Source organism: Pongo pygmaeus, chromosome 3, assembly GCF_028885625.2.
Source record: "Pongo pygmaeus isolate AG05252 chromosome 3, NHGRI_mPonPyg2-v2.0_pri, whole genome shotgun sequence".
NCBI lineage: Eukaryota > Metazoa > Chordata > Mammalia > Primates > Hominidae > Pongo > Pongo pygmaeus.
In genome coordinates, this window is record NC_072376.2 from 8872239 (window position 1) to 8897174 (window position 24936).

At 48.3% G+C, this 24936-nt stretch overlaps 1 protein-coding gene across 3 annotated transcripts in view; it reads right to left on the minus strand.

Moving 5' to 3' along the window:
- SLC2A9 (solute carrier family 2 member 9) overlaps positions 1 to 24936 on the minus strand; it is a 197940-nt gene that overhangs the window by 80790 nt on the left and 92214 nt on the right. For all 3 annotated transcript variants that reach the window (XM_054484723.2, XM_054484722.2, XM_054484724.2), the window contains one exon: positions 10891 to 11075. In XM_054484723.2, coding sequence (XP_054340698.1) covers positions 10891 to 11075 — 185 coding nt within the window. The remainder of the gene's footprint in view (positions 1 to 10890; positions 11076 to 24936) is intronic.

Genomic DNA, 24936 nt, shown 5'->3' on the forward strand with positions numbered 1-24936 from the left:
TCCTTAAAACTGAGTTTGCTGAATAATAGAAAACTACATTGTCCTAACTGATGAATTCTGATGGGGAAACCCCCTGCCTTAAAGGACCCTCTGAACATTTATGAACAGTTTAATCCCTATTCAGCGGCAATGTTAGAGCACATTGTTCATAACCTGTCAGGTCCAACGTTAGCTGGCCACACTCTTGCATTTTGCTCTTTGTTTCTGGATGAAGCTCTTGTTTCTATAGATCTGTCTTATTACAGATGTCTTTAGCAAAAATTATTCATGCATTGGGGGGAAGATATAGGACCTACTTATATCTACAGATGGCTAAATTTTGTGAAGAAAGCAAACCTCCATAAAGTTATGGGCATACTGAGAGATGCCAGTGAAAACTACGACACCCATTTCTTCGAGCTTGCAGGCATGGATACATCTATTGGCAAAAACAGGTTTTAATATTCGTGTAAAACAAGAACCTTCGTGTTCTGCACCTGTTTCTCATTTGAGCGAACGTTAGACTCCATCGTTAGCCTGAACCTTTGCTGTCACATCCATGGTGTACAAAGGTAGTGCCTAATAAATCCACTAATTCCTATTATTCTCAGGGCTGTGACAGAAGCTAACATTATCCTGAAAACTCTGTGTCCATTGAATATGTTTATACAATTGCTTCCGCTTTAGAAGGTAACTATGATCCCCAGTGCACCGTCAGGGTTGGATTCCAGAAGTGTAACAGCCTTTCTTAGTCATCAGCCAAATTCAGTGATTTTCAATGGCCAACGTTCTCTAGAGACCCTCTTAATGCCCTCAGGCTGCCAGGCTGTCACCCATGTGAAGGTGTCTGACATTTGTGTCATTCACAGCCGTGGTTCTGATCCCCATGGCCTGACCAGCTCATGGTCCTGAGGCTCCCAGCCCTAGATCCCACTTAATGTGAATCCTCTTATGTTGTGGCCAGCACCTCCTTCTGGCTCCTCTCACCCCCCACAACCCCGTCTTCCCTGGTTTCAATTCTCCCCATAGAGACCCTGCTATAGATATCCCTTAGTAGGTTAGTGAAGAGAGTCATTGTACATAAAGTTCTAAGTTCAGTGAGGGACAGTTATAACTTTTGCAGGGAAATGGATGAAGCTGGAAACCATCATTCTCAGCAAACTAACATAAGAGCATATTCTCACTCATAGGTGGGAACTGAACAATGAGAACACATGGACACAGGAAGGGGAACATCACACTCTGGGGACTGTTGTGGGGTGGGGGGAGGGGGGAGGGATAGCATTGGGAGATATACCTAATGCTAGATGACGAGTTGGTGGGTGCAGCGCACCAGCATGGCACATGTATACATATGTAACTTACCTGCACATTGCGCACATGTACCATAAAACCTAAAGTATAATAATAATAATAATAATAATAATAATAAAAGAAAGAAAAAAAAAAAAAAAAAAAACCAAACACCACATGTTCTCACTCATAAGTGGAAGTTGAACAATGAGAATACATGGACACAGAGAGGGAAACATCATACACCGGGGCCTGGCAGGGGGTGGGGGGCTAGGGGAGGGATGGCATTAGGAGAAATACCCAATGCAGATGACAGGTTGATGGGTGCAGCAAACCATCATGGCACGTGTACACCTATGTAACAAACCTGCACATTATGCACATGTATCCCAGAACTTAAAGTGTAATAATAATAATAATAATAAAGCAATAAATGCCATATTTATTCTTATATTCATTCATGAATCAAAAGGCAGAAATCAGCCCACAGATCCTCTCCCTCAGTTCAGGGCCTGCAGGGGTCCTGCCGGGCTGGCCCTGTCCACCCTGGGGCAGGCCTGGACATCACACTCGCTGCCAGTCTTATTCTGTTTGTGCCACAAAGCCACTGCCCTCCCCCTGCATCAGCTGATAGACTGGGAAGGTGACTGCCTTCAGCTTTACCTCTGCTCACACTGACGCTTATTTGATCGGACAGTTTGAGGTCGCTGTAAAATAAGAAAGCACTCAGGAAACTTAAGAGTGCATCCTGCCCCGGAGCCCCCCAGCCCCCATGGAGTGTGCTTTGTGTTGACCTAGTTCACCACACAACTCTGTTCTTTCAGCTTGCCCCCTAGCCTCCCCATGCAGCGTGGCAGGAGCAGCAGTTCTGGAGGCATGGAGTGGGGATTCCAGCCCCAGCACTGCCTCTCATGACCTGCGTGACCACAGGAAAGCGACTTCGCATCTTGGAATCTCTGTTCTCCAAAGAAAGGTAATAATACTTTGTCTTTCAGGGTTCTTGTAAAAAATTTAATGATGATAAAAGAAATGATCCAGGACAGCACCTGTTATAATTGGCATATAACAAGTGGTAGGTATCATTCTAGAAGGTTCTGTCTCTCCATGAAGATGTGATTGCTTCGTGGTTAAGAAGAGCATCTGGAACCAACCCAAATGTCCAACAATGATAGACTGGATTAAGAAAATGTGGCACATATACACCATAGAATACTATGCAGCCATAAAAAATGATGAGTTCATGTCCTTTGTAGGGACGTGGATGAAGCTGGAAACCATCATTCTCAGCAAACTATTGCAAGGACAAAAAACCAAACACTGCATGTTCTCACTCATAGGTGGGAACTGAACAATGAGAACACATGGACACAGGAAGGGGAACATCACACACTGGGGACTGTTGTGGGGTGGGGGGAGTGGGGAGGGATAGCATTAGGAGATATACCTAATGCTAAATGAGTTAATGGGTGCAGCACACCAACATGGCACATGTATACATATGTAACAAACCTGCACGTTGTGCACATGTACCCTAAAACTTAAAGTATAATAATAATAAAATTTAAAAAAAAAAGAAGAGCATCTGACAGTGGCACATATGCTATGGTAGGAATGCACCTCTGGGTCTCTTTTCAGCCTCCTCCTTGTGGGATGGGGCTTTGAAGAACTGTGCAGATAGTGGGTGTGGGGGTAAGGGCAGCAGGAAAGAATTTGGGTCTTCTCAAGTCCCTGCCTCTAATGCCCTGAAGCTCTCATTCTTAACTCACGTCATAGTATTTTAGAGACAAAGTGTAACATACATAATCATTTTTACCCTCTCCACAGTTGGGCATGCCTAAGGATGCCCAACATGTCTAAGAAAGCAGCATGTCTAAGGATCAGTCAAGGGTCCATAAGAGTAAACACCCCATTTACTTTTGCCTAGAACAAGGTGATGCTGACAAAGAGTATGCGTTTAATCTATGCTTTCTGGATGTGGTGGGCAGAACAATAGCCCCCCCGCCCTCAAAATGTTCACATGCTAATCCTGGGAACCCCAGAATATCTTAATTTACATGGCCAAAGGGACTTTGCAGATATGTTAAGTTCAGAGTCTTGACATGGGGAGGTTATCCTGGATTATCTGGGTGAGCTGTAAATGCAATCACCAGGGTCCTTAAAGAGGGAGTCAGGAGGATCAGAGTCAGAGAGAGAAGACGTAAGGATGGAAGCAGAGGTCAGAGAGGGAGAAATATTTGAAAATGCCATGCTGCTGACTTGCAGATGCAGGAAGGGGCCACAAGCCAAGAGATGCAGGTGCCATCTAGAAGCTGGGAATGTCAAGGAAGTGGATGATCCCTCTGGAGTCTCCAGAAGGAATGTGGCCCTGCCAACACCTTGGTTTTAGGACTTCTGAAGTCCAGAACTGTAAGATAATAAATTGGTGTGGTTTTAAGCCACCACATGGGTGGGGCTCCTTCAACAAAATAATGGCTAAGCTATTGTGGTAATTTGCTACAGAAGCAATAGAAAACTAATATATACTGGATATAAATATAATTAATATATATTATACATTTATGCATTTCCTGTGTGTGTGTTTGTGTGTGTGTGTGTGTGAGAGAGAGAGAGAGAGAGATAGAAACAGATAGAGAGAGATAGAGAGAGAGACAGAGAGAGTTGTAAACACAGAGGTGGCCGCCACAGACAAATGGTGATGTATAGGATCTATTTTGAAGTACAGAAGACAGGGAAGACCTTGCTCATTTATTAAACACTGTGTTCCAGGAACTGTGCTGATGCCTTACCTACTGTTTCCAGGGACCTCCTTTCCCTTCTATTTCCTGTTTCCATTTGGGGAGCATCCACTACGGAACACACCTTCCTCTCAACTCAAAGGACAGGGAGGTAGGGAGTGCCCTCTTGCATCCCCTGGGCTCTTTTTGTACCTGCCTCCTGCAGGAAGCTGGAGACCTGTCTGCTGCCTCCACCCAAGGAGGGGCTTGCCCTGTAGAGGGGTCTGGGGTTGCTCCTTCTGCCTGTGGCTGGGTCTAGCATCTTAAAGCTAGAGGTGCTGAACTAACTGCCACTTATGAAGCCATGCTGTCTAATCCAGCTCCACTCAAAATAGAGAGCTAACATTTTCATCCCCATCTGGTTCTTGTGCCTCTCTCTGTCTCCCCCTCTCTAATCTGTTCTGAATTTCAGAGAAGAAGGGGGCTTATCTATTGTAAATCCCCAAACCTATCCCCTACATGACTTAACTGCATTCCCAGCACAGCCCAGTGAAGGAGCTATCACTGCTCCATTTAACAGATGTGAAGCTGAGGCTCAGCCAGGTAAGGGTGACCCAGCTGTGAGTGGCAGAGCTGAGATCGAGCCCTAGTCATCCCAAACATTTCTACTGTCCTCTGCTACCTCTGGGTGGGAAGGAATCTGCTTTCCTTCCAGAGATGCTAGGGGGACGGTGCTAAGTCCTATGTAGCAGGGCAAGTGGAATCGCCCGAGAGGTGAGAGGAAACGGGGGCACCATGGACGAATCACTACCGGCAGCTGCCAAGCAAAGCAAGACCCTCTCCACCAAGGGCGGGCTGTGTGCTTCACGGCAATGCGTGGAAGCCCACTCTCTCTCAGCAGAGCTGCTTCATCCACAGCCCCAAGCAAATGTCAGCTCCCATTCTCATCAGACCTCGCTTCAGCTTGGCAATGGAGGCAGAGGAATGAGCTGACTCTCCCACGTCTCTCACTGGGACCAGTTGCACCCCGACTACAGCTGCACACCTTACGCTTCACAAGACAGGACCTGTGGGTTGCTCACTGGCCTTGAAGGGCTAGCTGGGCTTGAAGCTCTGGCCCCTGGTGGTTGAATCCCCAAGGCAGGGCAATTGACCATCTAACGTCCCCTCTCTGTGAGCTCCTATTCTTTGGAGGGATGGGAGTCTGTGGGCTGGACAGAAGGGATTTGACCCCAGCAATTGCTATGGTGGTGAGAACGTGAATGCAGATCTCAACCAACCTGGCCTTGCTTTATATCCTTAGAGCACATGTGAGCATGAAACTGGACAGCGTATCTAGATGCCCAACAGCCGGTCCATGCTCAGTAAGAGGCTGCTTCCTTCTCTGACCTCCACTGTCTTTCTTTATAAAAATCCAGAAGGATACAAAGTAAGGACTCAAACTTTAAGAGTGGCCAGAAAATGCTTGCTTTTAAAAGCTTTTCTAAGAGTGTTGGATCACCCAGTCTTGCTTCTCATCTTACAGATAAAAATCTAACCTCACACTGACCTAGCCATTAGCCCAATGATACCACCTTTCTGGTCTGGTCTCCTTTGAACTCCAACATGAGTGATTGAGGCTCAGAGGGGTGAAGTGTCTCACCCAGGGCTACACAGCTGGGAAGTCAGAGGATGTGGGCTGGAACCATAGCCTCCCTGGTGGTCTCAGTGTGGGGGTCCTTCAACAAAATAATAGCTAAGATTATGGAGCACCACCTATGTGACTGATCCCATGCTGAACTTATTTATTTATTTGAGACGGAGTTTCGCTCTTGTTGCCCGGGCTGGAGTGCAATGGTGCGATCTCAGCTCACTGCAACCTCCGCCTCCCGGGTTCAAGCGATTCTCCTGCCTCAGCCTCCTGAGTATCTGGGATTACAGGCATGTGCCACCATGTCCAGCTAATTTTCTATTTTTAGTAGAGACTTGTTTCTCCATGTTGGTCAGGCTGATCTTGAACTCCCAACCTGCCCACCCCAGCCTCCCAAAGTGCTGGGATTACAGGTGTGAGCCACTGTGCCTGGCTGCTGAACTTTAAATGCATCCTTTCATCTATCTTCACCACCACTTTACAGCTGGGGAAACTGAGGCACGGGGCAGTCATGGCAACTTGTCCAAGGTCCCATAACTCAACAGTTCAATGTTGCAAGTTGCATGCAGGCAGATGACTCCAAGCCTGGCACTCTTGACCACAGTTCAGGGTGGCCACATGGAGGGTCTCTTCTCAGCTTTCTCCCTATTCATCAGGACGTAGTGAATTGCTGCAGTGAGATGGTCTCCACTTTTATGATTACAGAACATTTTGGATTCTTCCAATTTGATCTAGGAAGTGACTTCAGGAGAATCTTTTCAAAACCAAAGTTACTAATAACTGCTTCTGAAATTGTAATTTGAGATTTTGTACAAAACTTGATTTGGGCTCCAGAACTCCTGATGATGGTTCAACAAATCAGATGGACATTCACGTGGTTCCAGGCCAAAACAGGGGGAAAGTACCACAGTTTTCTATAAACATATCTAAGGTTTTCATGTCTCCTTCCCCGCATTCCTCCCAGCCATCTCCCTTCCCTCCCTTCTACTCAACTGTTTCGAGAAAGCATAAGAAATCTGGGACTCTCTTAGGCACTAAGGTGACAGCAGACAACACAGGTCCTCGTCTGCCCTAGAAGACCTCTTAGTCTAGCAAGGAAGGGAGGAGTACACAACGATTTCCCAAGTAAGTGGTTAGAGGAACACACCAGGAACCCTGTAATGCGTGGGCATCCCACCAGGTGCAAAGACCCAGGCAGCAGTCCACTGCCAGTGAGCACCCAGAACCAATGTCGCCAGGCCCATATGGCTCATTCACAGCTGGCACTCTGATCCTCTTTGCTCTTATTTTATATCTATTTCTAACACACTTGGGTGTCCTGTTTCCCAACCAAGACTGCATATCAGGAAGCAGCAGATTTTGAAACTGCATGGCATTGAGAGAGGAGAAAACAATGCTAGAAACAGTCGTGCTGATGACAGCAAGGTTGGGAGGAGATTCATGCAAGCTGAGCAGCTGCCACCTGTGAGATATTTTACATAATTCCACAGATTCCTCACAGCAGTTGTGCAAACTGAGTATTATCATCCCCATTTTTCAGGATGGGAGACAGAGGCCCAGGGAAGTGACTATGATTGGCTTCTGCGTTTAAGAAAGAAGGAACCCCGAGGAAGGAAGGGTCATCGCAAGTAGATACGAGAACCACCGTGACCCTGGGCATTCTGGAAGATAAGGGAAGGTTCAAGGAAATGAAGGCTTCCCTACACTGGGCTTGACAATTGATATTGATCCAATTTTCAGCCCAAGAACTCCCTCTCTCCTGCCCTCGCCTCCTTTTCTCCCCGAGACACTCAGGTGCCCACCACGTGGCATAGGCTGCTCTGGTGCGGGAGACACAGGATTGATAAGATGCAGCCTCCATCTTCCAGGATGGAGACCCACTAATAGCTCTCTCTAGGTGAGGGGAGCACAGTGGAGGGGCAGGAACTGCTGTGGCCACCCCAGCAATGGGGACGGGGATGGGCCTAAGCCAGGAGCCTCTTTCACACTGGCAACAGACTGACACTCACACTGAAGCCTGGTTTTCATGCCGAGGACCAACTGCTCGAAAGGAAGGCAGCTGCCTAAAATAAGTCACTTTAAGCGACAGGTCTAATTTTAGAGAATGGAATTTGAAAGCTTATTGTGTGAAGCAGGGGGAAAAAAATCCAACACCAAAAAGGAATTTAGAAATAAATAATGGTGTTTATCCCAACTTTTGAATAATTTCTTTTTTCCTTTTTTTTTTTTTTTTTTTTTTGTGATGGAGTCTTGCTCTGTTGCCCAGGCTAGGGTGTAGTGGTGCGATCTTGGCTCACTGTAGCCTCCGCCTCCCAGGTTCCAGTGATTCTCCTGCCTCAGCCTCCAGAGTAGCTGGGACTACAGGTGCCTGCCACCACGCCTGGCTAATTTTTATATTTAGTAGAGATGGGATTTCACCACGTTGGCCAGGATGGTCTCGAACTCCTGACCTCAGGTGATCCGCCTGCCTCAGCCTCCCAAAGTGCTGGGATTACAGGCACAAGCCACTGCACCCAGCAAAATTTTGAGTGACTTCTAAAGTACATGAAAAACATTCATCAGCTCCTTAGCATAAATATACTGAGCCATCTGTGATGTTTGCTTGATACGGAGGTTCTCAGCCAGGGGCAATTTTGCTCCCATCGGATGTTTGGCAGTGTCTGGAGCCATTTTTGGTCGTCACAGCTGGTGGGTTAGATAGTGCTACTAGTACCTAATGGGAAGAGACCAGGGAGGCTGCTGAATACCCTAGGCACACAGCACAGCCCCTATGACAATGAATTTTCCAGCTCAAAATGTACATAGTTATGAGGCTGAGAAATGCAAGTTTGGTACAAAGTGCCTGGATGGGCTGTCCAGGGAGTGCACCCAACACCAGCAGGTGTGACTTTGTCTGTGCAGGCACCACCCCTGGGACCTTGGGCAAGCTCTGACCCTCTGTAAGCCACAAGTTCTTCATCTAGAAAATGAGGACAATACCACTTACCCTGTGGGGCTGTTTGGGGCTGGAATAAGATGACAAACACAGAGATGCCTGGAAGTATTTACGGATGTCTCCAGTGACAGGTCATGTCCCCCAGATAATGTCTGGGGAAATGAAGAAGACAAAGCAAGTCTTCCAAGGCAGCTGAAGTTTTGGATTCCAGGGGTGGTGCCTGCACAGACAAAGTCACACCTGCTGGTGCTGGTAGCTCTCTTTGTCCGGTGAATTTGGATGACAAGGCAGCAGGTACAGGGGAGAGCCGGACCACAGCGTGGCTGTGATGCTGGCATTTGCCACTAAACAGCATGGGTCTCTCTGTATGTAACACGGAAGAAGACTTGTCCCTGTGGCTGCCTAGGGATGGCCTGGGGACACAGCCTGAGTGACATGCATGGGGGTGCTCTGAGGGGGACCTTGGGCCAGATAGCTGGGGCTCAAATCCTTTTACTATTCCTCGCTGTTTGACCTTGGAAAAGTTTCTTTATGTCTTTGGGCCTAACAGTGCGGCCTAACTCACAGCGCAGCCATGGGGACAGCTCCTGGCCCACTCTGAGTGCTACATGCATGCGCACTTGATGAGGTTTGCAGCCCAGTGGGTGGAGGCCAAGCAAGGGGGAGCAGCTGGCCCGGGTTTCTCACTGCAGGTTTGTGTCCCACTGAGATGGGAAGCCAGGCCTCTGACTCTTGGTCCAGAGCTCTGCTCCAGGTCAGGTAAAGCACGCTCAGCTGGAAGTATTATTCCCAACTTAAAGATTGAAGATCATCAACATGGGAGGGCAGAACACTCTGAGGCTGGGGCCTCATGACTGCTGGCTTTGGGAGCAGCTGAGATTTTTTTCATCACATGCTTAGGCAGCGCGGCTTGCAGGTACACCATAGAGGAATTTATGAAGTTATATGGGGGATGCAAATGGGAAAATGATGTCCCTGTGGAGAAGTGAATTCTGTTTAGAACTGATGGTTCTCAATGTAAATGCCTCATTCACTACAGGTTCCATATTCGGTCTTTAAGGCTTCAGGTGTTAGCTTTAAGAAACAATTCACTCCCTCTCTCTACTCTCCAAGAACAAGGAGCGCCTCCTTGAGACTGTCTGGCACAACCTCAGTCTCGTCAACAGGAAGAGACAGCAGGACTCTCCCAGGATCACTCGGTTAATGTAGGTACAGCCACTGACCCAGGCACCTGCTCAATCTCCTGACTTTAACCAGACCAAGGAGAAAGGTAAAAGCAAGAAGCAAGGTGATCTCATTTCATCCCAGTGTTTCCGAAAATAGAACCAACAGTTGTTTAAAGGAGGTGGAACAACACTGTGGTTGTAGATTTCTATGCTGCTGTTTTTCCTTCTCTGGACAGGAGTGACTCCCCTTCACTTCACCTTCCCTAGACACCCCCAAACGCCCTCCCGGCCCGCCTTTGGAGGTGCTGGGCTCATGCTTATTTAGTATAAATGCAAGCTCTCTTACCTGGGGCCCTTCGGAAGGGTGCTGGCGGCTGCCCCTTCTCCCTCCCTCTGGGTTCAGCCAGTCTCCTCCCAAGTGACATGAGTGACCTCAGAGGCAGTTTGGATGCTTTATGCAAGAATCTCCTCTACACTCCCCTGCCAAGTGGTCGGCCAGCCTGTTTGCACACCTCCATAGATGGGGAGCTCACCACCCCTAGAGGCAACTCATTCCATTTGTCAGAAGCAACAATAACAATAAAGATCCAGACTCTGCCTTCCCTAAGTCTCCAACCAGAAATTCCACCTTGGAGTGCCCTCAAGGGAGAGGAGACTGCTGTGAACATCCATGCATCTGGGGAACCTCATGGAGAGACCTCCTCAGACTTCCCTGCCCGCAGCAGCTCAAGCCCCAGAACATTTCTTACTTAAAGCCTTGGGGTTTTTTTCAAGCCAAAGTTGTGAGTTGAAGACAGCCCAGCCAAGAGTACTTTTATTAAAATCATCTCAATGTCTCTCACCTCTGACTTCCTAATATCCATTTTTTAAAGAAATATGACTTTTAGACATGTCTAGGAATAATTAGTGATAGCATTTATTATAGGATATCTCTGTGGCTAGCGGCTGAACTGAACACTTCGCATGGATTGTGTCTTTCCATATTATGCGATCCCATTTTACAGATGAGGAGACTGAGGATCAGTCAAGTTACATGGTTGCCTAACAGCATAGAGTTTGTGGCAATGACAGAACTGAGATTTGAACCTGGGCGTCCGGGGCCCAAGCCCTGAACCTCCCCACCCTCTGATCCCTCCGGTCATGCGAGGATGCCCACCGGGCCCCAGGACTCACTGCGTTGAGGCCACAGAGCTGGTAGCAGGCCATGGTGACAATCACGGTGACCACCTGCCAGCGGACGTAGGGAGCTCTCAGCAGCTCCAGCACGGACACCAGGCGGATGCTCCTCTGCACACGGCTCTCAGCCACCTCCTCTACCTCTCGGGAAACGTCTGCTTTACCCAAGAACGTCTGGAAGGCTGCAAACAGAGGCACACATGGACTTTCAGCAGGGATTAGAGTGTCCAGCATGTCTAATGCTGGGCCCTGCAGGGACGGGTCCCACCTCCTAGCCACATACCTTAGCTGGGGGCAGAACTTGGCAGGGGCCTTTGAAACTATAGAGTCCAAAGCCCTTGTTTAAAAATGGGAAAACAGAGGCCCAGAGAGATGCCATGATTTGCCCAACATCACCCAGCTGGCTGGGAGAAAAGCTGAGAACGTGGGTCTCTTGACTGTCCCCAATGCAAGGCAGAGCACACCCAGAGTTCAAACCCATCTATACCATTGGGCAGTTGTGCCCCTGTTCATCTTTGTTATCATTCCTGCCTCCAACAGCTGTTGTAATAATTGCATGATACCATATACATTCAACCATGGCTCGGAGCTTCCCACACTGGAGCTCGTTTGCTGAATATTCACTAAGCGCCTCCTGTTTGCCTGTCTCATGAGTTCATCCTCATTGCAGGTGTCCTGAGAGCAGTAGGATGTCACTTGGCCAGGATGCCCTGCAGTGCATGCTATCGTGAAAAGAAGGATTGAGCTTAACGACTTAATGCAAGGCCCTTTCCATGTGACCCTCTAAAATACAAGAAAACTTGGGTGGAAATAGTCCCAAAGAGTGAATCTTCCCAGGATTCAAACCCACCCTCGTGATTTATGCCTTTTCCATGTTGAACACTGCAAACTTCCAGCCTCAGAGAACCCATCAGTTTTTTTTAAATGAAGACCTTAATTGTGCAAACCTCTATGAATGTATGCTTGAAGGCGGGCTGACTGATTAGACCCCTGAAAGCACAATAATCAGATCATGGGGTGCACTTTTGGACACAGATTTCAATACTCAGTGCTCTGATCCTTCTTCCTCCCGCAGGGAAAGGTGGCTATTGTGATGGCTCCTGTGGACAGTCCATTCTAGACACAGCAGGCAGCATCCCTAAAACATGGCTATGCCCCTCAGGGTGTGTGAAAATGCTCTTCTTAAGCAAATGCCATTAAACCTGCTCCAGATTCTCCAAGAAGCAAGAACCCTTCTGAAGGCTTTGGAGTGTTATTTCCAGCAGGGTACTGAAAACTGCTTCAGAACATCTTTTTTTATGAACTATAATTTAATGCTCTCCCCAGCGTTTATTAAGGGTAAATGAGAAAAGCAGCTGAATGAGCAATGTTTCTGTTTCATGCATTAAGTGTAATATTTCTACTATTTCCTCAAAGTTCAAAATGCAACATCTATGTGATAAAATAACTCTAGACTTTTGGGGTAGAAAACTATTTCTTTCCTTCATGACATACATATTTTCTATTATAAAATAAGGATAACTTCACAACCTATGTTTTTTTTTCTCTTTTCACCATGGCTGCCAGGAAGCTCTCAGACAAATGCAATGTTTAGCCCTTAACAGAATTTCCTGAAACAAAAAATCTCTCTTCTTTCTCTTAAAATTTCCTATCTTCCAGCTCCATCCATGTCCCTGCAAAGGACATGATGTCATTCCTTTTTATGGATTCATAGTATTCCATGGTGTATATGTGCCACATTTTCTTTATCCAGTTTCTTTATCCAGTCTACCATTGATGGGCATTTGGGTTGATTCCATGTCTTTGCTATTGTGAATAGTGCTCAGCAAACTAACGCAGGAACAGAAAACCGAACACCACATGTTCTCACTTATAAGTGGCAGCTGAACAATGAGACCACATGGTCACAGGGAGAGGAACACACACCAGAGCCTGTTGGGGGGTGAGGTGGGGGGAGGGAGAGCATTAGAAAAAATAGCTAATGTATGCAGGGCTTAATACCTAGGTGATGGGTTGATAGGTGCAGCAAACCACCATGGCGCATGTTGACCTGTGTAACAAACCTGCCCATCCTGCACATGTATCCTGGAACTTAAAAATTAAAATTAAAAACAAAATTCTGATCTTTTCTTAAAGCTTCAATTTAATCTTCCTATTGTATATATGTTCATAAAGTGGGTGATACTGTTTCAGAGTGACCCCCAGCCTATGAATGAGCAAGGAGGCAGTCCAAGGGCCCAGCCATTTCTGCCCAGTGGGGGACCTCCTGCAATGCACGAGTTTCTCCAGAGCTCTCCCCTGGACTTGCTGAGACTTTGCCAGGGGCACTGTGGCCTGATAGCTCCTCCTGCCCAGTTCTTCTCCCACCCTTGTCACTTCCCATGTGTTATTCTCCATTGAAACTTCTGCACTCCTAACTCGTTCTCAGACCTGCTTCCAGGAGAACCCAAACCTGCACCAAGGACTTACCTGCTGGGGCCTCCCACACCCTTCAGCTCCTGCCTTTTCAGTGCCCTGCAGGACCCTTGCCCAAGCGGGCCAGCCTTCTATCTCCCTAACTGCCAGGTAAGCCCACCCCCCATCCCTCCATGACTCCCCCACTATTTTCAATCACTCCTAACAACGGCCTGTTGGGATTTGGGCTTGGAGTCCTCCTTATTCCACATGCACCCTTTCTGGCTGAGGGCTCACAGATATTCTTTTGAAAATAGCAAACGTAGAAGACTGAGCTGGAGTCCTGAGCGGGCACCAAGGAGGGGGCATTTCAGGCTGCCAGAGAAGGCATGGGTACTCTGGGCAGGAAGCAGAAGGCTGGAAAGTTGCCTCCTATTCCCGGCACTAGGGAAAAGCAAGAGACATTCTGTAAGGTACATGGATGTGCTTTGGTCAAGGAATAGGTCACATCCAGGCCAGAATGACTCAGTGAGTTTAGGTGCGCAGGTGCATACTCCACTTGTTATATAATCTGTTTGTGTAAGTTCATACTTGGCTTGGAGCCACTATTGTTTGGGAAGGTATAACTGCCCTGCTGACACTGTACAAGGGCTCTTCGGCGTGGCTCCACATGACTCTTGTGCAGCTGCTGGCACCCAGAGAAAGAGACAGAGAGATAACCAGAGCCATCCATCTTGCAGATGGACAGAGGGGAGCCAGGGCAGGGTTCGGCACAGCACGGCATGGCACGGCTCACGCTCGTGCTCAGAGAGAGAAAGAGTTAAGCTGCCCACCCTGAAGGCAAGGGAGAGCTCGCTGTGCAGCTGAGCGTGGGAGCAGCCGGCTCAAGCAGCTGAGACAGAATGGACAGTGTATGAGAGCCGCTGATGAGAGAGCTGCTGAGTAAAACCATACTCACCTGCTTACGCCCCCCCGAGTGTTTTCTCAGCTACCTGTCCATCCATCCACCCTCCTTGGGCCTCAGTTGGGGCTGGAACCTGACATATTCATCTGCACATCTGGCTCTTTCCTCAATCTGGAATGTTCTTTTGAGCTTTCTGCACCTGGCTACTTGCCTCGTTCTTTGAGCCTTATCTCAGACACCTCCAGGAAGCCTTCTCTGATGCTTTCCTGGCTGGACGACAAGGGAGGAGCAAGCCGAGGAGGGCCTTGAGTGTTTGCACAGGGATGAAGTTCCTGCCCACAGGTCACAGGGGGTGGCAAGACCAATAGTTCTGAGAGCCCCAAAGGTGCCAGGCATGGGGCTTGGGAGCTGGGCATATGGTGATTAAAAAAAAAAACAACCCAGATTGTCCCACCCTTTGGTCCAGCCTCATTATCTTATGACCAACAAGGAACAAAGACAGAACCTGGTGCTTCAATTTGTGTCCCTGTAGCTGGCACTGCATGCCACCCATGTCTCTCCTGCACATGGACAGCTTCCTACGACCAGCACCTGTGCCTCTCTGCCTGCGGCTTTCCCTGGGCACAGGTGTGTGCTCAGCCTCAGCAGTTAACACCCCCAGGAGCAGCCCTTGGTTAAGACAAAGCTGATGTTAACAGAGGTATACCTAGCTTCCTCGCAGACACCTGAGTGAGTTCTACGCTGTCCCCCAGAGGTGACTGGGTGGGTGGGGTCCCAGTTGCCCACAGCTGACACCTGCTTATTATTGAACCTCAATGCCTCCTCCACTTCCCTGTCCCATTTCCCAGCTGGGGAAGTGATGCTTCCTCAATTGCACCTTCTGCTTCCCTGTCCCATTTCCCAGCTGGGGAAGTGGTGCTTCCTCAATTGCATCCTCTGTTTCCCTGTCCCATTTCCCAGCTGGGCAAGTGGTGCTTCCTCGAGTCACCTCTCAAATAAACTTCCCATCTTCAAAACCTTGACTCAGGCTTTGGGGGCACCTGACAACAATCACAAAGTCACCTAAAGTAGATGCCTGTGGTCACATAACCCAGACACTGCCTTCCGTGTCTGATTTGTCTGATCTAGTGACTAAGCCCCTTCAGTGTCTAGAGTCCATGTGCTCCTCTCTGCCTGAGCCCAGGCCTGCCTTAGTTCAGGCCTCAGCCTCTCTCCACTGGGCTCATTATCCCCATGCTAATCCCCAGGATAATGACTCCCACGGTCCCTGTGGCATCTGGAGGCTCCCCCCATCTCTCTTGGCTGCTGCTCTGGAAAAGGCACTCGTCCTCCATCCCACATACCGCCATGGCCTTGCCTCTGTGCCCTGCTCGTGCTGTTCCTTGTGTCCAGAACACCCTGCCACTTTGTTGCCTGCCTAGGACATCCTTTTCCAAGGATCCCCTCAGCAGTTACATCTTTTGGAGACCTTCCCTGCCCCCATGATGGCTAATCACTGTTACTCTCTCATCTGGGTCGCTCTTGCACCTGTGTCTGTCCCTCTTGGGCACTTTCACTCTTGTCTGGGGCATTCTGTCTGCAGACCTGCTGTGCCCACCTCTGGGAGTGCCCCCTGACCAGGGGCCATTTAAGGGATGCTGTGTCACCGTGGAAAGGGGTGGGCCTTGGAGTCGGAGCAACCTGGGCTTCACACCCAGCCCTGTCTCTGCTAGAAGACCCCAGACTAGTTACCTATTCTGCCTGCCCCATGCTTGTTCTTCCACGAAACAGAAATGATAAAACCTACCTATGAGGTTGTTTTGGGGAATAAAATCAATGTGTGTTAAGTGTTGGCACATAATTTGTGTTCACTAAACAATTATTATTATTTTATTTCCTCTCTGTTGAGCCTTGCATAGAATGGACATCCAACCCATGTGTTTTGAATGAAATAGTAAAAATCAAGACTCAGGTGACAGGGAAGGAGAAGGAGCATGTTATAAACATGGAAGCGGGGGTGGGCTGAGCAAACAGGAACAGAGGAAAATTATGCTAGATGTCAACCAAACTGAATCACCAGGAGGGCCAGTATCTGTTCAGTGTTCTCCCTACTGTTCTGGGCATGGTGTGATTTTCCAATGGCAGGCTCCCCATGGTCCTTAGACACCTTCAGAGTACAGCAGAGTGACAGACACTGATTGCTCACTGCAACCTCCACCTCCCAGATTCAAGTGATTCTTCTGCCTCAGCTTCCCAAGTAGCTGAGATTACAGGCATCCGCCACCACACCTGACTAATTTTTTGTATTTAGTAGAGACGGGGTTTCACCATGTTGGCCAGGCTGGTCTTGAACTCCTGCCCACACACGACTGCAAGGAGATGAGACGGAGTCAGCTAGTCTCCCTCGGGGTCCTCAGAGAGCCACGCTGTTAGCACAGGTGCCATCCTGGCCTGGAGACCCCTCCAGGTGTCTGTACACCTGCTGAGCCCACACCTGGGAGTGCCCCCTGAACAAGAGCCACTTAAGGGACGTTGTGGTACAGTGGGAGAGGGCAGGTCTTGGAGCTGGAGAAACCTGGGCTTCACATTGTCTCAGGGCCAATGGGTGCTCACTAATGCAAACACACATTGTCTCAGGACCAGTGGGTGTTCACCAGTGCAAACACACATAGTCTTGGGCCAATCGGTGCTCACCAATGCAAACACACATTGTCTTGGGCCAATCGGTGCTCACCAATGCAAACACACATTGTCTTGGGCCAATCGGTGCTCACCAATGCAAACACACATTGCTTCGGGGCCAATGGGTGCTCACCAATGCAAACAAATCCTGGCTGCACCAGTTTCCATCTAGTATGACACCAGGTGAATTACTTACTGTTTCCATGCCTGAGTTTCCTTGTCTGTAAAATAAACATAATAGCATTGGTGGTGTAACCAGTGTTCAATGGTGGCACACACAAAGTCCTCAGAACGGTACCTGGCTCTTGATGAGCAAGGAGCATTATGAATATATGTGCTATCACTGTGGGGTACTTGCTATATTCTCCCTCTCCCTTTCACCTTTAGCCTGGCAGTGGGTACAAAATGCTGGAAACTTCTGCTGTGGGTTAAATTGTGTCTTCATAAACATATGCTGAAGTCCTAACCCCTGGTAGCTGTGAATGTGAACTTACTTGGAAATAAGACCTTTGCCAATATAATTAAGATATAAGTTAAGAGGAAGTCATACTGTAGGAGGATGGACTCTGGATCCAATATGACCCTTGTCCTTACAAGAGGAGAAGACACACAGAGAGATACACACAGGGAAGGCAAGCGTGTGATCACGGAGGAGAGGCTGGAGTGATGCAGCTGCAAGCCAGGGAGCACCAAGGACTGCTGGTCACCATCGGAAGCCAGGAGAGGGAGCATGGCCCCGCTGGCATGTTGACCTTGGACTTCTGGCCTCCAGAACTGTGAGGGAATCCATTTCTGTTGTTCGATTTTTTTTATTATTTTATTTTTTTTTTTTTTACAGAGTTCCGTTCTTGTTGCCCAGACTGCAGTGCAGTGGTGCAATCTCCGCTCACTGCAACCTCCACCTCCCAGATTCAAGTGATTCTTCTGTCTCAGCTTCCCAAGTAGCTGAGATTACAGGCATCCGCCACCACGCCTGACTAATTTTTTGTATTTAGTAGACACGGAGTTTCACCATGTTGGCCAGGCTGGTCTCGAACTCCTGACCTCAGGTGATCCACTCACCTTGGCCTCCCAAAATGCTGGGATTACAGGCGTGAGCCACTGCGTCCGGCCCCATTTCTATTGTTCTAAGCCACTAACTCATGGCACTTTGTTATGGCAGCAGCCACACTTTATCACCTCTTTTATCACCTCCTGCTAGAGCAAAGTGCAGAACAACCCAGAGGCCTCTTCCCTCTTGTGATTAGGGGCCCGGGATGAGACAGGCAAAGGGACTTTGCGTGGAGCACAGGGCAATAGCCTCGTATAAGTTGCATGCCCAGAGTGGCACTGAGCTTGTTCTCTCTTACACAGTGCAGGCCTCATGCTTCTAAAAATAGGAGATTTCATCAAAGCATTTATTTTTCAACGACTAATGGAATTTAAGAGGAGGAAGTCATTGGGTTTTTTACTTAGGTTCAGTGTCTTTTTATTACCAACAGCAGTCAGATCCAAAGTAGGGTATGTAAGAAGGGTGGTAGGAGGAGATATTGGAGCTCCTATTTATAGCTTTATAACGTTTTATTGTGGACTGAACCTGGAGCCTTCACACGGCCTATGTGACTGGGGATCAGGGCTCCACTGTGTGGAGAAGCTGACGGGGTGCCTCTGATCTGTCTTTTGATATATTGCTGTTTACTTGTGCAATTTACCAGTTAGCAGATTTGGGAATGGTAGTATTTGGTTTCAATTGAATTAACCCCAATGAATGTACAGCTGGCTTGTAAAGAATCCCCAAAAGCTGAGCATAGCAGTACATGCCTGTATGTAGTTCCAGCTAATCTTTTTGGGAGGCTGAGGTGGAAGACCTTTGAGCCCAGGAGTTCGAGGCCAGCCTCAGCAACATAGCGATACCTCATCTCAAGAAAAAAAAAAACCCAAAAGAAACCACAAATTAAAGGTAAAACTAACAAGTCCCACACAAAGAAAGACAGGACAAATCAATAGTGGAAACTGCTATCTCCATTCCAGGTGCAAGCCTGCTGCTAGCCTCAATGACCATTCACAGTACGCTGCCTCCCAGAGATTTTCAAATTCAAGATGTAGTCAGTCTGTTGCTTCAGGATAAAGACGACATTTTAACAGGAGTCAGAAAGTAGCAATCTTTTATAAGAAATTGTTCCATAAAAAGAGATGTGTCTGCCATGTGGTTTGGTAGACAAAGTTATATACACAGATCACCAATAAAAACTCTTGGATCTCAGCTGGGAGTGGTGACTTTCGCCTGTAATCCCAGCACTTTGGGAGGCCGAGGCAGGCAGATCACCCGAGGTCAGGAGTTCGAGACCAGCCTGGCCAACATGGTGAAACCCCATCTCTACTAAAAATACAAAAAAAATAGCTGGGCATGGTGGCAGGTGCCTGTAGTCCCAGCTACTCGGGAGGCTGAGGCAGGAGAATAGCTTGAACCCGGGAGGTGGAGGTTGCAGTGAGCCGAAAGTGCATCACTGCACTCCAGTCTGGGTGACAGAGCAAGACTCCATCTCAAAAACAAACAAACAAACAAACAAACAAACAAAAAACTCTCGTATCTGCACATTCAAAAAGAAAAACTTGCAAGCAGTTTAAAAAAATTTCTGTTTAAAAATATTCCAAATGAAAAGTTTCAGTAGGTTTTGCTAAATGATTATTGTTAAAATATAAAAAGGCAACATCTTCTTACTACTCAGCAAGGACAGTGATTGATACTAAGGAAGATGGAAATTCACTGGCCTGCATTTTCAACTCCCAAACCATTTCATTCCTGATGGACGGGATTACAGGTTGAAGCCGCTTCATCAAGTTCAGCCAGCCTTGTCACCTGCTTCTGTTTGGAGCTACATTGTTTCATGAGGTTCATTTTGGAGCTATCCACATTGCAATTAACATTGGCCACCACTTGCTAAGGGTTCCCTTGTGTTTTATGTGCCCTTATTCATTTAATTCTCATATAACTATCTCCTGAAGTAGACACAGTCAGTATTCCCACTTTGCAGGTGAGAAGATGGGAGAAGCTTGCACGTGGGCGGGGACACTGGATGCCCTCGCAGCAGAGCCTGAGACACATCCTGGGTATGGGAAGTTTACAGGCTGGAGAGCAAGGCAGCCCAAGGTGCATCTCGGGGAGACTTCTATGGGCAAAGGGCATCAGTTCTGCGGGGCTTCCGAGCAGCACATGGAATACCTCCAGAACTGTCTCACAGGGGAGGCTGGGGCATTTATCTGCCAGCTCCTGCCCCCAGGGGTATTAACTCCCCGAATGTCTACACTGCGCTGCAGATGGCTGAGCAGCTTCCTGGCCATGGAGAGGGCCTGAGCATTTGGAGAGGCATGTGCTGTGCTTAAGGTGGGCAAACACTGGCCCATACCTGAGCCCACATGGACTGCCTGCTGCAGCAAGGCTGATATTAGAGTGGGCAGAGGGAGGGTGTGAGGGGGATACTAGAAGGGGCTAGTGCTGTCATTCAGCAGGGGAGCGGAGGAGCTAGAATTAGAACCCACACTGGGGCTCCAGAAGTATCATTTTCCCAATGTCCAGCAATGCTTCCTGGAAGCTCGGCCAGCTGGGGCTGCTATAACATCATACTACAGATGGGTGGTTTAGAAAACAGGCTTCACAGTCCTGGAGGCCAGAAGTTCGAGACCAGGGTGTCCACAGAGTCAACTCCCTGGTGAAAGCTTCTTCCTGGCTGCAGACACTGCCTTCTCACTTCTCAGGAGGCACCACACTTACCATCTCATCCAGCCCTCCTCACTTCCAAAGACTCCCCTCCAAAGACCATCATTCTGGGGAGCTGGGGCTTCCAGATAGAAATTAGGGGTGGTGAAGGAGCACAAACATTCAGACCATGACAGCAACTTAGAATCAGACCCTTCAGAGCTTTGGGATGCTGTCCTCCCCCGCCCCCAATCCTGCCTGTCTCTCTCCCCTCCCCTCTCCTTCCTCCCTTCCACCTTTCCTCCTCTCTCTCTCAATCTCATCTGAAATTGAAAAACCCTCATCATGCGCTCTGGCTTTCACCCAACCTTCCCTTCACCATCACTTTCATCAGAGCAAGATGGATGTCTGTGTCGCAAGTTTAGCAAATGCCAGGTCTTCCCCTAAAGACTGGTGGAAGGAAATGTAGCTCCTCACAGGCCCAGGGTCAAAAAGAGGGTAGGAGGGAGAGCCAGAAAGTCCTCTCTGTGCTTCCAACATGTCACAGAATTGGTGCTAAACTTGCAATTGCCTGTAGTGCAGTGTTGGAGGTGTGCTGTGATTGGTAAGTGGCCACACCTGTGCAGGCTCCTGTCCTCACAGTCCTGCCAGCTCGGGGCAGCGCTTGCACTAGGGTAAGGCTTGTGGCAGATGCTTCATGGGAGAGGCTGGTTTTCCTCTGGGTCTAGAATGCAGAGGTGCTCACAGCATGCTGGATGAAGGTAATGAACCCTACTCATATTTGCAGATGTCTAGTCTGGAGAAGGGAGTCTCCCAAGCGGACACGCCTGGATTGGATTTGCTTTCCTTGGCTCTGAGGTCAGAACAAGGGCCCCAGGCAAGAGCTCTGATGTGTGGGACCACAAGGAAGAACTTTCTGATGGATGTGTCCAAGGATGAACGTGTTTTTTGAGCAGTGAGTTCCCCATCCCTGAAGGTGTGCAAGAGGAGCCTGGTGACCACCTGTCAATCATATTGTGGAAGGGACCCAGGCATTGGAGAGGAAGATGAACAACAGGGTCGCTAAAGCAAGCCCAGAACCCCAGATGTGTGCAGGCTGTGTAGATGACTAGGAGGAGATGGGGCAATGTCACCCATGGGGTGGGAGGGGACAGAGCTGATACCTGCAGTTTAAACTGGCTGCCCTTGGAGAGAAAGGAAATGGCCTGGGAAATTGCTATCTATCAGCCCATTTAAAAATTACATGAGCTTATGGAAGGTAACTGTCTCAGAGGAGTTCATTCTCTTCACTCTCCAAGTCATTTAACAATAGTTCATCCAAGCCCTACCCCCTGAGTACATGTTCCCCACATTCTCCCTTCAATTTGAAAGTAAGAGGCCTTCCTATGGCTCACACCTCATGCATATTCCTAGCCATGTTCTAATCACTAACTCCAAAGAACTTGAAAGAGGAATGAGAAATTGCATTTCCCAACTGGGAAAAAAACCTCTGTGTAGCATGGCAAACTCCTGGGCTGGGAGAGGGAGCTGTTACATAATCAGATCTTGCCCCAGTTACAGATTCAACTTTATTCAAGAGGAGTCAAGAGACACTGAGCAGGGAAGAAGAGGCTAAGGTTTATTGTGTACCTACTGTATGCCAGGCTTTGTGTGAGGTGTCTTACAGAAACAGCCCTTCAAGGCGAGTGTGTTTCAGTCCACAGCTTCAGGGAGGTGAGGGAATGTGCCAACGTTCGCCCAGGTGAACAGTGAGGAGTTCATGCTCCAACCTAGATCTGTCTGATCTTTCTTTCCACACACCTCAAAAGAAATCTCAGGGCTGAGAGGCTAAGGAGCCAAATTCAGCTCATTTCCATTATCCAGCAGCTTGCGAGAGCTTGCTGTGCATCTGGCATGGGGTGCAAAGATCCACTGTGTTAAGGGAAGAATAAGGAACAGGTTCTGCTCCCAGGAGGTCTCTAGTGAGAGACAGACACGACTCACTACCACTTGAGTCGGTGGGGCTTGATGCCACATGGAGAGTGACTGCAGGGAGACCTGAAATGAGAATGACTATATATATATATGCCTTGCCTGACTTGGAAAATGTCATGGGGGCTAGCAGCCTACAAACTGCCTGTCCTTACTCCCTATAAATGACATCTCCTTACTCCCATGCTAGCAGAGTCCTGTTAGATTCCAGCAGTGAGAGGCACTGATGCATGGCTGAGTGTTAGAGGAAGAAAGGACCTCTTCTGCTAGTCAAAGTTCCAGCACCATCAGCTGTGGCTCCTGGTTAGCCTCAGAGGCTGTGGTTCCCACGTCATCTGTGCCAAGAACATCAGCCACGTTAGCGAGAGCAGCTCCAGCATCTGCCCTGCTGCCACGGTCATGCTTCCAGCAGTGTCAGTAAGAGATGGGATCAGTTCTTGAACCCAAACTCACCTGGCATCAAAACTGGCTCTGTAAGACCGCAGAATCTGGGATATGCATGGTGTGGCCCAAAAAGGAGGACAAAGTTTGACACAAATGGAATGTGACTGGAGGAAAGTAGCTGAACTCAGCCTCAGCGAAGAGGAGCTTCTTTTAGGCTTCAGAAGTTAGAAGTGAGCCAATGCCAATGCAACTCTTTCATTTTGCAGAGAGGTGAGCACTTTGAGGCCACTGGGCAGGCCAGTGGCTGAGCTGGGACTGAGCCCTTTCTCCTGGAAAGGGGAGGGAGTGAACACACGGGCTCCAGGGTAACTCTGCCCAACTCCTTTTGCTCTCCCAGCCCTACTGGCACCTCTGTAACCATTTCCGGGCATCCAGTGCCTCTCTGAAATATTATTTCCACTTTCCTGGGTGGAACATTGACCAATGCACTAGCTCTGTGACCTTGACAGTTCCTCACTGAGTCTTAGTCTCCTCATCTATAAAGCAAAAGGTAGAAAATTTGTAGACTTTTTAGTGGGGTGAGGACTAAGGTAATGGTTGCCATGTATCTAGCTCTATTCACTTCCTCTTGCTGCTACAGCAAATTACAATGGAGATTTATCATCTTCCAGTTCTGGCGGCAAGAATCCGAAGCAAGTGTCACTGGATTAAAATTGGGTGTTGCAGGGCTGTGTTCCTTCTGGAGGCTCTAGGGAGAATCCACCTGCTTGTCTTTTCCAGCTCCTATGATCCACCTGCATTCCTTGGCCCCTGGTCCCACTCCTCCATCTTCAACACCAGCAGCATTGGGCCAGCTCCTTCTCAGATTGCCACTTGTCTGGTTCTCTCTCTCTTTGCCTCCTTTTTCCACTTATAAGAACCCTTGTGATTGCAATGGGCTTACCCTGGTAATCCAGGACTACTCATTCCAAAGTCAGCTGATAAGCAGCCTTAATTCCATCTGTGACCTTAATTCCATCTGTGGCCCTAATTCCTTCATCATGTAACCTAACATATTCACAGGTTCTGGGAAGAAGGAAGTGGACATGTTTCAGGGCGGGGTGGAGGTCATTATTCTGCCTCCCACACTAGCATATAAGAGGATCAAAAAAAGGAAGCCATGAGATCTCCCAATCAAATCCCCTCTTTGTACAAAGCAAAATTCACAGCTTTGTCTGCCCACTGTACCACTCCACCTGGGTAAGCACAGAAATGATGCCAAGTAGACGAAGACACTATGTGTCTATTGGGGCCACTGGAGCAGATGCTTTCCTGGGTAGCTGGACACTTTTTTGGCCACAGATGGCTTTTTATTTTTTCTCAAACTACTTTGCCCTGCCTCTTGTGCCCTGAAACAGCTGTATCCCTAATCCCTCACTGTTCCTGGAGGAAGTTGCCATTCTGACAGAGGCCTGGGATTGATGCTGGAAGACCCCTTTGGTACCATCCAGCACTATCCTGGCCATGAGCAGATAAGGAAACAGTCATCTGGAGAGACGCAAGATGGCCAGTTAGTAGCAGAGCTGGATTTACCATGGGGAATTTTTTAATTTTTATTTTACTTTAAGTTCCAGGATACATGTGCAGAATGTACAGGTTTGTTACACAAATAAACGTGTGCCATGGTGGTTTGCTGCACCTATCAACCTGTCATCTAGGTTTTAAGTCCTGCATGCATTAGCTGTTTGTCCTAATGCTCTCCCTCCCCTCGCCCCCTGCCTACAGGCCCTACTGTGTGTTGTTCCCCTCCCCGTGTCCATGTGTTCTCATTGTTTGGCTCCCACTTATGAGTGACAGCATGCGGTGTTTGGTTTTCTGTTCCTGTGTTAGTTTGCTGAGGACAATAGCTTTCAGCTTCATCCATGTGCCTGCAAAGGATATGATCTAATTCCTTTTCATGGTTACATAGTATTCCATGGTATATACGTACCACATTTTCTTCATCCAGTCTATCATTGATGGTCATTTGGATTGGTTCCATGTCTTTGCTATTGTAAACAGTGCTGCAGTAAAC